At 41.3% G+C, this 16,755-nt stretch overlaps 3 protein-coding genes across 4 annotated transcripts in view; 1 reads left to right on the forward strand and 2 right to left on the reverse strand.

Annotated features, from left to right (window-relative positions):
* The window catches only part of LOC133620210 (xylosyltransferase 1-like), a 35,310-nt gene extending 33,012 nt beyond the window's left edge, over positions 1-2,298 (forward strand). For both annotated transcript variants that reach the window (XM_061981501.1, XM_061981502.1), the window contains exon 11: positions 18-2,298. In XM_061981501.1, coding sequence (XP_061837485.1) covers positions 18-340 — 323 coding nt within the window. In that variant the 3' untranslated portion in view covers positions 341-2,298. The remainder of the gene's footprint in view (positions 1-17) is intronic.
* Positions 2,299-2,301: 3 nt separating this feature from the next.
* kat8 (K(lysine) acetyltransferase 8) lies at positions 2,302-9,170 on the reverse strand. Its single transcript, XM_061981503.1, has 11 exons — positions 8,810-9,170; positions 7,696-7,770; positions 7,450-7,628; positions 7,314-7,367; positions 7,084-7,248; positions 5,099-5,188; positions 3,162-3,302; positions 2,987-3,080; positions 2,759-2,909; positions 2,549-2,703; positions 2,302-2,456 (listed from the first exon to the last, which is right to left on the reverse strand). Exons 1-11 carry the CDS (start codon positions 9,054-9,056, stop codon positions 2,392-2,394), a joined length of 1,416 nt encoding a protein of 471 aa, XP_061837487.1. The 5' UTR covers positions 9,057-9,170; the 3' UTR covers positions 2,302-2,391.
* Positions 9,171-9,287: 117 nt separating this feature from the next.
* Positions 9,288-13,563, reverse strand: rnf25 (ring finger protein 25). The gene is made up of 9 exons (XM_061981505.1): positions 13,304-13,563; positions 13,130-13,226; positions 12,992-13,059; positions 12,851-12,920; positions 12,705-12,776; positions 10,250-10,390; positions 10,084-10,173; positions 9,886-10,023; positions 9,288-9,825 (listed from the first exon to the last, which is right to left on the reverse strand). Exons 1-9 carry the CDS (start codon positions 13,396-13,398, stop codon positions 9,346-9,348), a joined length of 1,251 nt encoding a protein of 416 aa, XP_061837489.1. The 5' UTR covers positions 13,399-13,563; the 3' UTR covers positions 9,288-9,345.
* Between the last annotated feature and the right edge of the window lie 3,192 nt (positions 13,564-16,755).

Here is a 16,755-nt window from a genome sequence, read left to right on the forward strand (position 1 = left end):
TTTGACCCACCCCCCAGAGGAGGCGTTGCGTCTTCACGGCGGTCCGGCCAAGAACTCCTACATGGAGCAGAGCTTCCACGGCCTCAACCCGGTCCTCAGACTGCCCGTCAGCCTGGGCGCCGTGGAGGAGGCGGAGGCCAACGCCGGGCTGACGGGGGCCGGGCTACGGCGCTGGCTGGACCGCCTGCTGGAGGCCTACTGGTCAGCGGCAGACGTCTGTTCCACGGGCCCCAGCGCGTGTCCCATCATGCAACGCTGCCGCCTGACCGTTTGGAGCTCGCACAGTCCGGACCCCAAGTCAGAACTGGGCCCGGCCCGGCAGGACGGACGCATCAGGTAACGGACGCACCTGGAGGACGCCCACCTTTGTATTTATTTCTTATTTAACACGCCCCTCCTGTCAATGTGTGTCACTTTAAAAGCATTTTATTTTGAAAATCTGTGGTGAAACGTTTTATTGTGTGAAGCTGACAGGAACAATGAAACATTCTGTTCCTCAAAGTAAAAGTCAAATGGCGCCGCTTAGTGGCGAGATACCAGAATTGCTCCTGCTCTTCTTTTCCAATTGAGGCGCTGGCCGGGATTCGAACTCACGTCATCTGTTTTCCTCATTATACTTGACACAGACTGATAAGTTATCAATCAACCTATTTATTATTCCCATTGCGTTGACTTTTTAGGTATTGATGAAGTATTTATTGTCCGATTCGACTAACGATACTGCCTTGACGTGTAGCTCATTAGCATAATGAAGGTCACGTAAAAGTACATGTGAATGAAAGATCAACACTGTGATATTTAACTCATAGGAAGACTTTAAAATGTGTTTTATTAAGTTTTGTACTTGATTTAACTTTATTTCACATTTGTCACGTGACTCTCCAAGCTTCATGTAAGCTCGCTCTTTTGTATTCAATTAATTGTTATACTTGAATAGTGTCTCACTTATTAAAATTACATTGTTTTTATTATATTTCCATAGAAAACAAGCTATTAGTATTCAAATTGTTATGGAAAGTTTGACGAATTTTCCACAATAGTAAAAAGACACAAAAAAAATGTTTTACACTTTTCAACTACACAAGTGTCAAGAATGTGTTTATCGTGATTGATGGAACAAATCTTTCACATTGATTATATTAAAAAAATATGGCGAATGTCTTCTTGTTTTAGTGTGGAGGTCAGTTTGTGTCCTTATTACCAACAGTTTTTTTCAACAGTGTTTTTTTTTTTTACATCAAATTATGTTGACAGCTGCATTAAATGGAAAATTGCGAGTAAAATGTGTGTTTAAAAAATTCAGTTTGTTAAAGTACGGTGTTTTAAATCTCAGTATATGAAAATTTGGTGCAGAAATATTCGTTGCTGCAAAACTTCCGGTAAAAAAAAAATGCGTCACGTGACTGCACATTTGGCCCAATTGGCTGGTTCTTAATTTACCGGAAGTTGTGACGTAACGAATATTTCTGAACTTAATTTTTACAACAGCTGTGTTATGTTAATGTTAGGTTGCCAGCTAACTTGTTCATACATTAAAGTCCATTTGTGCTCACTAAAACTCTAATTATTACTAAAATCTTGGAAAATGGCTACATGTAGAAAAGCCCTTAAAATATTATCTTTATTGGAGGAATTTAAGTTGTTCTGGAGTAGTTTTTTTTTACATACAAATTAGATTAAAATATATTTACATTGTCTCTTATATTTACTTTTACTTTCTTTAATATATATTGTTTGTGTGAGTATTTTATTGAATCTGATTTATTATGTAAATGGCTCAACCTGTTATAAATTATTGAAAAAATGTTGAATCGTATTGTTTTGGAGGTGCCTCAATGTGTTTGTACATTGTATATGTATGTTGTTTAATAAAAAAATACATACATAGTGGTAAAAAATTGATTAATTATTAATTATATTTAAATACATTTTACTCATTAATTTTTACTCAGTGAAGTTGTCAGCATGATTTGATGTAAAAAAAAATATTTCAACGCAAAAATTTCTGTTAGTAAAAACGCTTTGTGTATAAGACACAAATTAACTTGCATATTTTATCCATTTATTTAAAATGGATCTGAATTGTTAATCGAGACCGATTCATTTTGATAAGTGTTTATTTCAATGAATTGAATGTTTGTTCTCCAGAGGTCCAGAATGTTCTTCTCATGGTGCAACTTTTGTCACCATGAAGACATATTTATGATACATATTTTAACGTGTTTTCCTGTAAAAGGTTATTCTATGGTTCTAATGGTGCCTTTGAACGACAACGTTTTGGAATAAAGAATATTTCACACCTTGTTTTAAAGAAAATGTCTTTATTTAAGAAAATAACAACTTATTTACATGCGACAGGAAGTGATGTCATGTGCGTGGCTCCGCCCCCCCTCACTTCTTGGACAACTTGGCCTGTTTGTTCTTGGGAGGTGCCCACTTCAAGCTCATGGTGTCCACTGCGGGCCAGAGGGGACGACAAGCGGTGTGAGACCAGTGGGGGGGAGGGGAGGGGTGTGTGTGTGTGGCACAGCAAGCCACGCCCACTCACCTGTGATGGGCGGTTTCTTGTACTGGGCGCTCTTGAGGTGCTCCTCCACCAGTTTGGGCGTGACGCAGATGACGTGCTGACCTTTCCAGTACTTGACCATGTTGAGCGACTGCAGCGTGCTGATGATGTCGCTCTGCGTGATGCTGGTCATCTGGCTGGGGGGGAGGGGCCCACGTCAAGCGCGTCAAGTGCACGAGTGTGCGTGTGTACCTGAGGTCTTTGATGGAAAGCGTTCCTCGGAAATCTCGTAGGATCTCCAGAAGAACCCAGGACCAGTAGCTTCTGTAACTCAGCTTGCCCAGATCTGACAGGGGCTTCTCGGGGGAACCCACCGCACTCTCAAGCTTGGACAGCTCGTAGCCTACACACACACACACGCACGCACAGTGTGACAATCAGTGTGATGTGGCGATGTAAGCTAAAAGGCGTCACGCTCACTGAAGGCGATGAGGAACTTCCCGTAGCCTCGGCGTTGGTAAGGCGGCAGCGTGAGAATACACGCCACGTTGTTCCCGTCCGGAGACTCTTTCTCCTGCAACACGACCAGCGGTGTTTTACTTCCCGCCCGGACACCCCCCTCCCACACACACGTCCTCCATGATGGACATCTTACTTTGGAGAAGTAGCCAACGATGTGCGCTCCTTGTTTGTTGACCTCGGTGAGGATGTAGAAGATGAAGGGCTCCACGTCAAAGTACAGAGTCTTGTGGTCCAGGAAGAGCTTGGCCAGCAGACACAAGTTCTGACAGTAGATCTGCTCGGTGACGACACAGCACACTGATCACACACTGCAAAAACTTAAATCTAAGTAAGATTAAATATCTCAAATAAGGGTGATATTTGCTTATTTTCTGTCTGATAAGATAATTCTTCTCACTAAGCAGATTTTATGTTAGAGTTGTTTTAAGGGTTTTGGTCCTAAATTATCTCAGTAAGATATTACAGCTTGTTGCTGAGATTTTATGACCTATATTGAGTAAAACATGCTTGAAACTAGAATATCAAGTGTTGCAAAGCTGTGTTATCAACACTCACAAGTAGAGATGTCTGATAATATCGGCCTGCCGATATTATTGGCCGATAAATGCGTTAAAATGTAATATCGGAATCGTTTTTTTTATTATCGGTATCGTTTTTTTTTGTTTTTTTTAATTAAATCAACATAAAAAACACAAGATACACTTACAATTAGTGCACCAACCCAAAAAACCTTCATCCCCCATTTACACTCATTCACAAAAAGGGTTGTTTCTTTCTGTTATTAATATTCTGGTTCCTACATTATATATCAATATATATCAATACAGTCTGCAAGGGATACAATCTGTAAGCACACATGATTGTGCGTGCTGCTGGTCCACTAATAGTATTAACCTTTAACAGTAAATTTTACAAATGTTCATTAATTACTAGTTTTAATGTAACTGTTTTTATATTGTTTTACTTTCTTTTTTATTCAAGGAAATGTTTTTAATTTATTTATCTTTTTCTTTTTTTTTTTAAAGTACCTTATCTTCACCATACCTGGTTGTCCAAATTAGGCATAATAATGTGTTAATTCCACGACTGTATATATCGGTTGATATCGGTATCGGTAATTAAAGAGTTGGACAATATCGGAATATCGGCAAAAAGCCATTATCGGACATCCCTACTCACAAGTATAAAATTACCTTTTTTTTAATTAATAATTTCTTATTTTAAGTATGAAAAAAAAAAATTATGATTTTGACACAATTGTGTCTCATAATTAAAACAGATGACAGCAAAATGGACTTTGCTGTTTTATTTTCAATGAAACAATAGAAAATACGTACTCATATAGTAGTACAGTTAGCACAGTACAATAAACTGACAGTTAATATTTAAACATTTAACATGTGACATTACTAAAAATTTTGAACAGAAATAGTTCATGCACATTCAGGTAAATTCTTCAAAATTACCATAAAAAATTTTTTACCGGGGGCCGGGCTGTATATATGCGCACTAATTGACTGAAAGAGCACGCACTTGGCACGATGATGTCATGTTATCGATGGAAAAATTCATTTTTAGACCATATGATTTGCCTGAGCGGCTAGGAGACACCGAGAGTAATACGCGGTCGCCTTGTTACCTTTCCATTAAGAACAATAAATTAGTTTTTAGTATAAATTTGCTGGTTTCAAGAAATGTAATGCCGAGCGCATATCATTATGTCAAGATAATGGCACTCGCATTTACTTAATTTAAGAATATTTTTCAACATATTGAGCAAAAAGGTCTTTTTTTTTCCTACCAAGAAAAGTGCACTTGTTGTTAGTAAGAATATACTTATTTTAAAGGTATTTCTGGGATCATTGAGGTTAGCTAATTTTACTTGTTTTGGAAAGTCTTGACAAGCCAAATGTTCTTGTTCTATTGGCAGATAATTTTGCTTAGTTGAAATAAAATACCCCTATTTTTTTTTTTTTTTTTTTCTTGTTTTAGAACACTGACTTTTTGCATTGCACTCATTGATCTATTATTGATCCATTATTGGTCCATTCATCAGTGTGATGACCTCACCTTGTGGTCACGTCCATCCACCTCGTACACGGAGATGTTGCTTCTCCTGTAGATCTCTTTGCCTGGAGGCTGCTTCCACTGGCAGTGGGACTACACGCACACGCACACACAGAGAGGTCAAGGGTGAATGACCAGAAATACTACATTCTACAAGTGTCTGCATTCTACATGTATATTCTACACGTACAACTACATTCTACATGTATATTCTACACGTACAACTACATTCTACATGTATATTCTACACGTACAACTACATTCTACTTGTACCTCTACATTCTACGTGTGTATTCTACACATACAACTACATTCTACTTGCATGTCTACATTCTACGTGTACAACTACATTCAACATGTACAACTTCTCCATTCTATGTGTACTGTACTACTACAGTCTACGTGTACACTTCTACATTCTATGTGTACTACTATATTCTACATGTACACAGTCTACATTCTACATGTACAACTACATTTTACGTGTACAACGTCTACATGTCTGCATTCTACGTGTACAACTACATTTTACGTGTACGTCTACAATCTATGTGTACAAATACATTCTACGTGTAAAACGTCTACATTCTACGTTTACAACATCTACATTCTGTGTGTACAACAGTTATATTCTATGTGTACAACTACATTGTACGTGTAAAACTACATTCTAGAATGTAGACGTTTTACACATAGAATGTAGTTGTACACTCTATGTGTAAAACGTCTACATTCTATGTGTACTACTACATTCTGCATGTACGTCTAAATTGTACATGTACAACGTCTACATTGTACATGTACAAAAGTTAAAGTTAAAGTACCAATGATTGTCACACACACACTAGGTGTGGCGAAATTATTCTTTGCATTTGACACATCACCCTTGTTCACACCCTGGGAGGTGAGGGGAGCAGTGAGCAGCAGCGGTGGCCGCGCTCGGGAATCATTTTTGGTGATTTAACCCCCAATTCCAACCCTTGATGCTGAGTGCCAAGCAGGGAGGTAATGGGTCCCATTTTTATAGTCTTTGGTATGACAACGTCTATAATGTAAATGTACGTCTATAATGTACATGTACGTCTACATTGTACATGTACTACTACATTCTATGTGTAAAACGTCTACATTGTATATGTACTACTACATTCTAGATGTACTACTACATTGTACGTGTACTACTACATTCCAGATGTACTACTACCTTGTACGTGTACAACGTCTACATTGTATGTGTACTACCCCATTCTAGGTGTACTATTACATTTTAGGTGTACTACCCCATTCTAGGTGTACTACCCCATTTTAGGTGTACTACTACATTCTAGGTGTACTACCACATTCTAGGTGTACTATTACATTCTAGTTGTCCTACTACATTGTACGTATACAACTACATTCTAGATACCCTACTACATTGTACGTGTACTACTACATTCTAGGTGTACTACCACATTCTAGGTGTACTACTATATTCTAGGTGTACTACTACATTCTAGGTGTACTACCACATTGTACGTGCACAACGCCTATATTGAATGTGTACAACTACATTCTAGGTGTACTCCCACATTCTAGGTGTACTACTATATTCTAGGTGTACTACCACATTCTAGATGTACTACTACATTGTACGAGTACAACGTCTACATTGTGTGTGTAATACCCCACTACTACTACATGCTAGGGGTACTACCCCATTCTAGGTGTACTATTACATTCTAGTTGTCCTACTACATTGTACGTGTACTACTACATTCTGGGTGTACTACCACATTCTAGGTGTACTACCACATTCTAGGTGTACTACTACATTCTGGGTGTACTACCACATTCTAGGTATACTACTATATTCTAGGTGTACTACTACATTCTAGGTGTACTACTACATTCTGGGTGTACTCCCACATTCTAGGTATACTACCACATTCTAGGTATACTACCAAATGCTATGTGTACAAGGTGTGCAGTGTGTGTGCAGTACTGACCAGGTGGTGTCTGAAGGTCTTCTCGTACTTCATGTACTTCAGGCAGTACTCGCAGATCCAAAGTTTGGGCTGCTTGCCGTAGTCTTCGGGGAACGGCGAGAAGTACCAAGCGTCGATTTCAAAGTTTCCGATCTGAATCTTGTCCACGTATTTGACTTTGGTGATCTGCGGAAGACACGGGGCGTGACGAGGAGTCACGTGACATCAAAGCACACCACGCCGGCGCTTACCGCCTCGTGTTCCTTCTCCAGTGCGGCCGTGGTCGGGTCCATCTCGGCGTACGTCTGCGTGGACAAAATGTGGGTTCAGACGCCGCCGCCAAGCCGAGCGAGCCCCCACGGGTCAGCCAGCCCCACCCCCACGCACCTTCTGCACGTGGTTGATCTCGTCATGTTTGCGTTTTTGGTTGCGCGTGATCTTGCGCTCAGGTTGTTCTCCGAGGTCGCCCACGCCGCCGATCTCCACGCTCTTCCTCACAGCGTCCTTCACCGTCTTGGTGAGCGCCAGGCGAGCCTTGCCTACCCACTCGTCCAGACGTCTGTTGACTGAAGCCATCACATGATCACCACGCCGAGGTGTGTGTGTGCGTGCGCGCGTATGTGTGAGACTTACATCCCACGTAGTGCACGTAGAACTCCTCTCTTCCTTCCTGCTCATTGAGTCGGGACTGAATGACTTCGGCGGCATCTGCCACGAAAACATGACTTTAATAACATCCCAGCAGATCATAACAATGTTAGCAAACACGCAAACATGGCGGTTGACTCAATCAAACCGGAAGTGCTATGATCTTCTGACGACGCCATGATGTCATTGCTTGATCTTGTCTGGTTTTCGGAACCAGTTGGAATTAGCTGACAGTGATCATGTGACCGGCGTGTCACTACGCGGTTAGTCGACGCATGTGCCAAGATTGCATCACTTCCTGTCAACTTGTTTTACGGCAGTTATGTTTATGCACGCTGTCACCGTTACCATGCTCTTCTTTTTTATTCATTTAAAAAACAATGTAATATAAAATAATACATACAAAAAAACGTAATTTAAGAATACACATTACTTCTTTATTTAAATCAAATACTTCAATTCACAATTTTTGTCAGGCAGCAGATATGTATGTAAAGTGTCTTGTTTAAAAAAAAAAAAAAAGTAAATTTAATAAAGAAATTACGCAATGAGTCAGTGGCACCCCCGTGCGTCATTTATTGCAATGACAGACGAGTGAAAGTTATTTAAATGGTGGCGATAATACAACCTGATTTTTTTTTTTAATCTACCCCATTTTCATCTTCATATTATTGTCCTCTTTTACTACTACGTTAACTATCCGTTTTATACAAAATACGAATGAATATCACAGCACGTGACGTCGCAGAAATTCCTCGCGCATGCGTGGACCGATTTGGTTTCCCGGGATGGCGTAAACATAAATACACTGCAATATGTCAGCGTGCCCGCCATATTGGATGTGGCAAATCTACTACGTAAACTAACGTAAGTAAATGGGCCGCCTTTAAATATTTTTTTACACAAATGAGCATGAAAAAACAACCCATGATATTTTTTGCCACAGACACATAGGTATTAGGACTATAAACTGGTTGGTTGTTGCTTCTTTTCCATTGACACATCCAATATGGCGTCTACGTAAATATGTCTGTGAATATAAGCACACGTCAGAAACGGTTACCGCCGCATGCTACCATGCTAGCAGGGAACAACTTACGCCATGTTTTGTCGGCGCGTTGACACAAATAAGTTCCTCCAATTTCCACCGACACTTCTTGTTCCCTGCCGAGTAGCCCGGTTCGGTCTGGCGTGAGCTGACTAACGGAGCCTCCCGCTTCTCGAACGTGAGCCTCAGCCTCGTCGTCCTCTCCGCCGCTGCCGTTCGACGAGCACGCAGTCGGAATGCGAGCGTCCAGATCTCCGCCATCGTTGTCCGCCTGAGTCGGGTCCAGATCCGCGTCCATGGCCGGTTCTGAACCCGTCTTTGCCGGGTTACGTTCCCGCCAGCCGTCCGCGCACTACGCTTCAAAACAAACGCGCACGCCCGCCTTCACAACAAAGCGCCAATATGGCGGACAGGACGCTTGGTTACGTCATCACGCACGGACCCGCCCCTCGAGGGACCGCGCTTACCTTTAAAATCAAAATAACTATAAAAAGTATCAATGATTAAAACCAAATTATTTTTCCAGAGATTTTAATAAATGATTGTGTTTTTGTGTGCTCATTCTCTGAACCTGCTGCGGCCTTTGGTCATAGCCCCTCCTCCCTGTCCCCCACCCTCTGCTGGCAGGGAGCGCCCCCTCTCGATGCTCTGGGGTCCCAGTGGTGGTGTTGCGGGGGACCCCTCCTCCTGCCACGCTGGGGCCCCCCACCTGCAGAACATTTCAGGCCGCGATTTCCTGCCTGACGATACACGAAGTGGGTCGGTTTTGGTTCGCGCGTCTCTCGGAACTCCGTGCGTCCCTCTGTGTTGGCGCCCGGTGACCCCTCGGAGGCGTGCGAGGACAGGCTGAGTCCGTCCATGTGTTCTGCGAGAGGCGCACCTCTGGCGTGATGCGGCTTGGGCCCGCCGCCTCGCCTCGGACCCCTGCCGCGGCTGTGGCGCCTGTGGGCGTGAGCGCCTCGGCAGTGCGTCGGCGCGGGAATGAAGTGTCGCGATGGCAGTGGACCCTCCTGCGAGGCGCAGGCTGGCGCCGGGTCCTGGATGGCGTCTTCATCAACAGGTGGCGCCTGCGGAACACGACAAACATCCCAGCTGACGCAGCTTTGAGGGTCACGTGATGCACTCACCTCGTTAGTGTGGATGAGGAAACGGTTGGATTCCATCTCGGGATCGATGACTCCACCTCTCCTCTGTTGTCTCTCCAGAACCTTTTGAAGTTCTCGCCACTTCTGTTGAAAACTGGACCCGAGGCCGACGCCGTCCAACTGGAGGATGAGAAGGCGCGGTCAAGCTAACCGCCTCCCGCTTGCACACGTGTGCCTTACCTCGGGCAGCAGGGGGGCGGCGCTGGCCAGCAGGTGATCCAGGTCGTAGGCCAAAGGCTCGCGGCAAACAGGACACACCACCGTCAGCTCCTAGCGGACACGTCACGTGGCTCGTTAGAACGCCCGGCTGGACTCCTGCGACGGAGCGCAACCGGCAATGTGTGACCTGATGGCGTGTTGCCGTCTTGTCCTCAGCCAGTTCCTTCTCTCGGAGGCGGAGCTCCTTCTCCGAGTGGCTGGCGTAGCGGCCCAGGCAGTGTGAGTGGAAGTAGTGGTAGCAGCAGGTTTTGGTGAATGTCTCCCCCTCCTGGACACATTCGGAATTGTTTGTTCTAATTCATCCATCCATCCATCCATCCATTTTCTACCGCTTGTCTCAGCTGCATTCAGCTGTAATTCAGTGATTCTTAAATTGTGATACTGGCTCTATCTAGTGGGACGCCAAAGAATCACTTAATTAAAGTAGTGTTTTCTTTTCTTTTATTCAAACAGTGTTACTGTTCAAACTGTCTGTAATGTTACAGTGGCCAAAAATATTAATATACTTGGTAAATAAAACCTCTGCCTTGTTTTTAATGAATACTTTGACCTACTACACTACCGTATTTATATGTTGATACTTGGAGAGAAGTTTTTTCTCAAAAAGGTTCATTATGTCTTCTCATTCATATACTTTTTTAATTTCCTTTTAGTCAGACAGGATTTTTGGTATACTAGTTGCATTTTTGGACAAAAAATTATAGTAAAAATTTAAAGATTTATTAGAAAGATTTTTATTATAAAATATTTTCGGTATTCTATATACCTAAAAATATAATTAATCAAAATGTAAAATATGATATATATATTTATTTTTATTTTGAGGCAAAATTCAAGCTACTACACCAAAAATATTGTCTAACGAAAAGAAAAATTTTAAAGTAAACATTATTGTCAGCATTATTTTGAGACCAAATTAACCATTGATGAAATAATAATACATGCATACCCTTTCAAATGCAATAAATTTGTATTTCTCGAACATTTTAACATTGTAATTGGAATTTAAACTTTTAGATATCCAAAACAAACAAATAAAATATACTCTGTCAGCAAAATTTTGCACTTAAAAAAAAATCATAGCAGAAGCAATAAAATAGGTTCACTTTTTGTTGAGGAGAGGGTGGGAGACCCTCAAATAAACGCAACCCAAACAATAAATAAAATCTTTAAATAAAGTTATTGTGACAAAAATGATCGCGGTTAATATTGAATGTGCTCAGAATGTAGTTATGCACACACTAAAATCTTATGACCATGATTAAATAAATAGAGACAATATATAGAGATATCCGATAATATCGGACTGACGATATTACCGGTTGATAATAGCTTTAAAATGTAATATCGGAAATTATCGGTATCTGTTTCAAAAAGTAAAATGTATGACTTTAAAATGCCGCTGTATGGAGTGGTACACAAACGTAGGGAGAAGTACAGAGCGCCAATAAACCTTAAAGGCACTGCCTTTGCGTGCCGGCCCAGTCACATAATATCTACGGCTTTTCACACACACAAGTGAATGCAATGCATACTTGATTAACAGCCATACAGGTCACACTGAGGGTGGCCGTATAACAACATTAACACTGTTACAAATATGCGCCACACTGTGAACCCACACCAAACAAGAATGACAAACACATTTCGGGAGAACATCCGCACCGTAACACAACATAAACACAACAGAACAAATACCCAGAACCCCTTGCAGCACTAACTCTTCCGGGACACTACAATATACACCCCCCGCTACCTTAAACCGCCCACCTCAACCTCCTCATGTTCTCTCAGGGAGAGCATGTCCCAAATTCCAAGCTGCTGTTTTGAGGCATGTTAAAAAAAAAAAGCACTTTGTGACTTCAACAACAAATATGGCAGTGCCATGTTGGCATTTTTTTTCCATAACTTGAGTTGATTTATTTTGGAAAACCTTGTTACATTGTTTAATGCATCACAACAAAATTAGGCATAATAATGTGTTAATTCCACGACTGTATATATCGGTATCGGTTGATATCGGAATCGGTAATTAAGAGTTGGACAATATCGGAATATCAGATATCGGCAAAAAAGCCATTATCGGACATCTCTAACAATATACTTTCTTGGCAGTGGAAACATTAAATATTGTTCTGGCTTCGTAAGAGCATTTCACTTTTATTTGTCTGTTCAAATATCTTCTCTCATTTGTAAACTTTTTTAGAAGGTTTTTTATTGATAATGTTCTTTTGGGTTATCAGTTGGTTTCACTTCATGTTTATGTGACGTCACGCAAGTTTACTTCCTGTTGACGATACGTCCGTCAGTTTCAACTTGACACTGTGGCGTTTATATCGATCACTTTGTGCAAAGACTGCACATTTGTTTGTGTTTAATGTGAATACTGTATCTTAGTAGTTTAGACAGTAATGTTTACACAAGTTTAGTTAGGGGTATGACGTTTCTTGATGGAGAAAGACGTTAATGTCTCTTGTTTTCATGTAAGCTTTTAAGCTTGCTTGCAAGAGTTCATTTTCATTCATTGATCAATTGACTTATCGAACATCGGCCCAGGTCTACTACGAGCACTGCACGATTACCTTGAAGCCGTAGAGGCAGATGACGCAGTTTCCATGAGGTATGTTGCTTTCAGTCAGGATTTCTTTGGCTTTCTGAGGAACAAATCATAGGAAATGAAACACGACTTCACATCCTGTTTGAGGTCGAAACGAGTGAAGGCCGTGACCTCGATCAGCTGATACAAGACGGGCGAGCCGACGCACGACTCGGCTTCCATCTGCAGACATTTGTGTACACTGAAAGAAGAAAACAAAAAACATGGCGTCAGTCGACGGCGGCGGAAGAAGTAGATCTCTGGAAGGCTCACCTGCTCAGCTTGTTGTCCGACAGACCACGCGGGTTGTGGATGGAAATGTGCGGAGACGAGCACGGATACTGAGGCACAACACAGGAAGTTAACGTGCGACATCCGGACTGCTGGAGCTCAGGTGCTACCAGGCGTTACCTGCTGGTCCAGGGTCAACTTCAGGGTGAGTCGGACGAACTGGGAGCCGGAATCCTCGGCTGTGGACGGATACAGAACCAGGCTGACCTCCCAGGCCCTGCAATCCCAACGCACGTGTGTTAAGGCATATTTGTAAACACGTCAAATAAACACGTGACATGATGACGTCATCACCCATCCTGTGTCCTGGTGACCTGCAGGTCCTCCAAGTAGATGGACTGCAGAACTTCTATCTCACACTGCACACTGGAGGAGGAAGTCAACATCATTCATACTTTACACTTCCGGCTCATTAATGGCTACACATGTGAAAGATAATATTTTCTATGTTTCGAGCTGTCAGACCGTCGAGGCTAACTTTAGCTCATGTTAGCTAAACGTGACTACTTAGCACCGCCGGTCCCGTATCGTCCCATTGACACAATGGGACGATACGGTGTTCGACTGCCGCTAAATGGCAGCAATTTGAAAGGAGACCATTGAGACAAGTTGTCTACTAACTTACTCGCTGTCCAACGCCATGATTGTTGTCCACAGAACGCCGCTAGTGCTAGTTCTTCTTCTGCGCTTCAGACAATTACGTCATTTTGGCGGCACCGCCCTCTAGTGTATAGGAGAGAGAGTGACACATTACTGAAAGTAATCAAGAAACAAAACCCACAACAAAATCCCTCCATCCCATCCATTTTCTACCGCTTGTCCCTTTTTTGGGGTCGCAGGGGGTGCTGGAGCCTATCTCAGCTGCATTCGGGCGGAAGGCGGGGTACACCCTGGACAAGTCGCCACCTCATCGCAGGCCCACACAGATAGACAGACAACATTCACACTCGCATTCACACACTAGGGCCAATTTAGTGTTGCGAATCAACCTATCCCCGGGTGCATATTTTTGGAGGTGGGAGGAAGCCGGAGAACCCGGAGGGAACCCACGGGGAGAACATGCAAACTCCACACAGAAAGATCTGAACTCAGGACTACTCAGGACCTTCGTATTGTGAGGCACATGCACTAGCCCCTGTGTCACCGTGCTGCTCGCCACAACAAAATACCATATTCATTTTGGTCAGTGTATGTTTTGGTATTTGAATTTTATTTTCATGAATGGAAATTGAAAAACGAAAAACAGTTGGTTTATCTAAATTTCATTTTAAAATACAATTAGAAAACAAAGCCTTCTAAAATACGCTTTGATCTTCATTTTATATTTAATGTAGGTGGCGACTTGTCCAGGGTGTACCCCGCCTTCCGCTCGAATGCAGCTGAGATAGGCTCCAGCACCCCCTGCGACCCCGAACGGGACAAGCGGTAGAAAATGGATGGATGGATGAATGGGGGTATCAAAAAATAAAACAAACCCTAGTAATTAGAAACTGGAAAACACCGGAAGTTTTAAAGATTTTTTTTTATTATTGAACAATTACAAACACAAAACCTACTCAGTGGCCTAGTGGTTAGAGTGTCCGCCCTGAGATCGGTAGGTTGTGAGTTCAAACCCCGGCCGAGTCATACCAAAGACTATAAAAATGGGACCCATTACTTCCCTGCTTGGCATTCAGCATCAAGGTTGGAATTGGGGGTTAAATCACCAAAAATGATTCCCGGGCGTGGCCACCGCTGCTGCCCACTGCTCCCCTCACCTCCCAGGGGGTGAACAAGGGGATGGGTCAAATGCAGAGGACAGATTTCGCCACACCTAGTGTGTGTGTGTGTGACAGTCATTGGTACTTTAACTTTAACTTGAACAAATTGTACATATTGAAAATATACAGATAAATTGAGGCACTTCAATGTATTATAATTTTTCAAACACAAAGGGTTGAGCAATTAACATCTTTATACAAACAAAAATGTTAATAAAATAAAGTAAGATAATAACAATTAAAACATACATGTTTTTATAAAAAAGGGCGTATCTAAAAAAAAAACATCCAATTAACATATTAATTTAAGGGCTTTTCTACTTGTCACAATTTTCCAAGATTTTACTAATAATTAGAAATTATTAAACCAATGTGAAAGTTTGGGTTTTACTTTCAGAAATCGACTCTTATGTATAAACAAATGAGCTTGCAACATAATAATATTAACAAGCATTTCTCGGTTTTTATGCTTTATAAATATACCAAATGTAATCTTTTATATCGTAAATGGGGACATAAAAATACTTCCAGTGTCAGAATATGAACAAACATCCGGTTTTGTCTGTATTTGCATTTGTGTTTACTATGGAATTTAACTTTTGTTGTATGACATGTGAAATGAAAATCGAACCGTTTTTTGGGGAACGTACTGTAGTTATTGGTGTCCGACACCAAAAAAAAAAATTGTTTTTCAATTTGCTGTTTTTTGTTTTTTTAAATGAATTTCAAATAAATTAGTTGTTTTTTTGTTGTTCTATTTCCATTCATGACAAGAAAATGAATCACCAAAACATACACCATATTGGTCCGTGTACCTTCCGTTCATTATATTTACTGGGGTTCAATCCCCACCTTCTGCCATCCTAGTCACGTCCGTTGTGTCCTTGGGCAAGACACTTCACCCCTTGCTCCTGATGGCTGCTGGTTAGCGCCTTGCATGGCAGCTCCCGCCATCAGTGTGTGAATGTGTGTGTGAATGGGTGAATGTGGAAATACTGTCAAAGCGCTTTGAGTACCTTGAAGGTAGAAAAGCGCTATACAAGTATAACCCATTTATCATTTATTATTTATTTATTTAATTCTTAAATGCAAATCAAAAAACACATGTCGGGCCATTTTTTCTGAAACAAAAGTTGGACAACTATTTAATGACACTTTTTTAAAACGACAGTAGGACTCCTGTTGAACAAAGATGTTACCGTTATGCTAAAAACATCCTAAACGCAAAGGAATGTATGGAATTTAACTTTTATTGTATGAAATGTGAATTTAAAATCAAACCGTTTTTTGGGGAATGTACTGTATTTATTGATGTTCGACACCAAAAAAATAAAAAAAAAGCTTTGTTTTTCAATTTGCTGTTTTGTTTTTTAAAATTAATTTCAAATACATTTTTGTGTTTTTCTATTTCCATTAATGAAAAGATAATGGCCCATATTGTTACTATTTGTAACAATACAGTAGTTTGCATTTTTTTTATCCATGGTTGTAGACATATTCTCTACTGCTCGCTAGTGTTACTATATCTCAGTGACGTGCAGTCAGGGGAGGCAGGTGATGACCATGATGGCCTCACGTGCCATCATGGAAAGAAAAAAAATGTAAAAATAAAAAAAATTTATTAAATTGTTATATGTATTCAGTGATTATACTATAAAGTTATCGTTCATTTAGCTTCACCAGTTTTAGATTATTTTTATTCAAAATCGCTGAATTTTCACATTTGCCGTTCAAATACTGAGAAGAGACTTGCGGTGATCAGCAGCCAGTTGAGCCTCACCATGGATTGCGCAATGACTCGGCTAACTGCTGGCCTGCTGTGCAGTGAGACCGTATTGCTATATGAATTATATTATACATTTCCATAGTTTAGTTAGCTGAGGTATATAATGTACAGAGTATTTTTTCAACAACTGTATGTGTGTAACGTATTTCTTGTGCTGAGCAATCATAAAACGGCTGCCAAGACGCACTGGCTGAGGCTCG

This window comes from Nerophis lumbriciformis, linkage group LG24, assembly GCF_033978685.3.
Source record: "Nerophis lumbriciformis linkage group LG24, RoL_Nlum_v2.1, whole genome shotgun sequence".
NCBI lineage: Eukaryota > Metazoa > Chordata > Actinopteri > Syngnathiformes > Syngnathidae > Nerophis > Nerophis lumbriciformis.

What these genes read in the sequence shown, in the direction of transcription:
- kat8 (XM_061981503.1), bottom strand. Translation starts at nt 9,056, where the DNA reads ATGGACGCGGATCTGGACCCGACTCAGGCGGACAACGATGGCGGAGAT. An exon ending in AGATCAACCACGTGCAGAAG is followed by an intron (nt 7,368 to 7,449) that starts GTGCGTGGGGGT and finishes TTGTCCACGCAG; the next exon opens with ACGTACGCCGAGATGGACCC. An exon ending in CAAGAAACCGCCCATCACAG is followed by an intron (nt 2,457 to 2,548) that starts GTGAGTGGGCGT and finishes TCTGGCCCGCAG; the next exon opens with TGGACACCATGAGCTTGAAG.
- rnf25 (XM_061981505.1), bottom strand. Translation starts at nt 13,398, where the DNA reads ATGATGTTGACTTCCTCCTCCAGTGTGCAGTGTGAGATAGAAGTTCTG. An exon ending in AGTTGACCCTGGACCAGCAG is followed by an intron (nt 13,060 to 13,129) that starts GTAACGCCTGGT and finishes GTTGTGCCTCAG; the next exon opens with TATCCGTGCTCGTCTCCGCA. An exon ending in TCTTGTATCAGCTGATCGAG is followed by an intron (nt 12,777 to 12,850) that starts GTCACGGCCTTC and finishes TTTGTTCCTCAG; the next exon opens with AAAGCCAAAGAAATCCTGAC.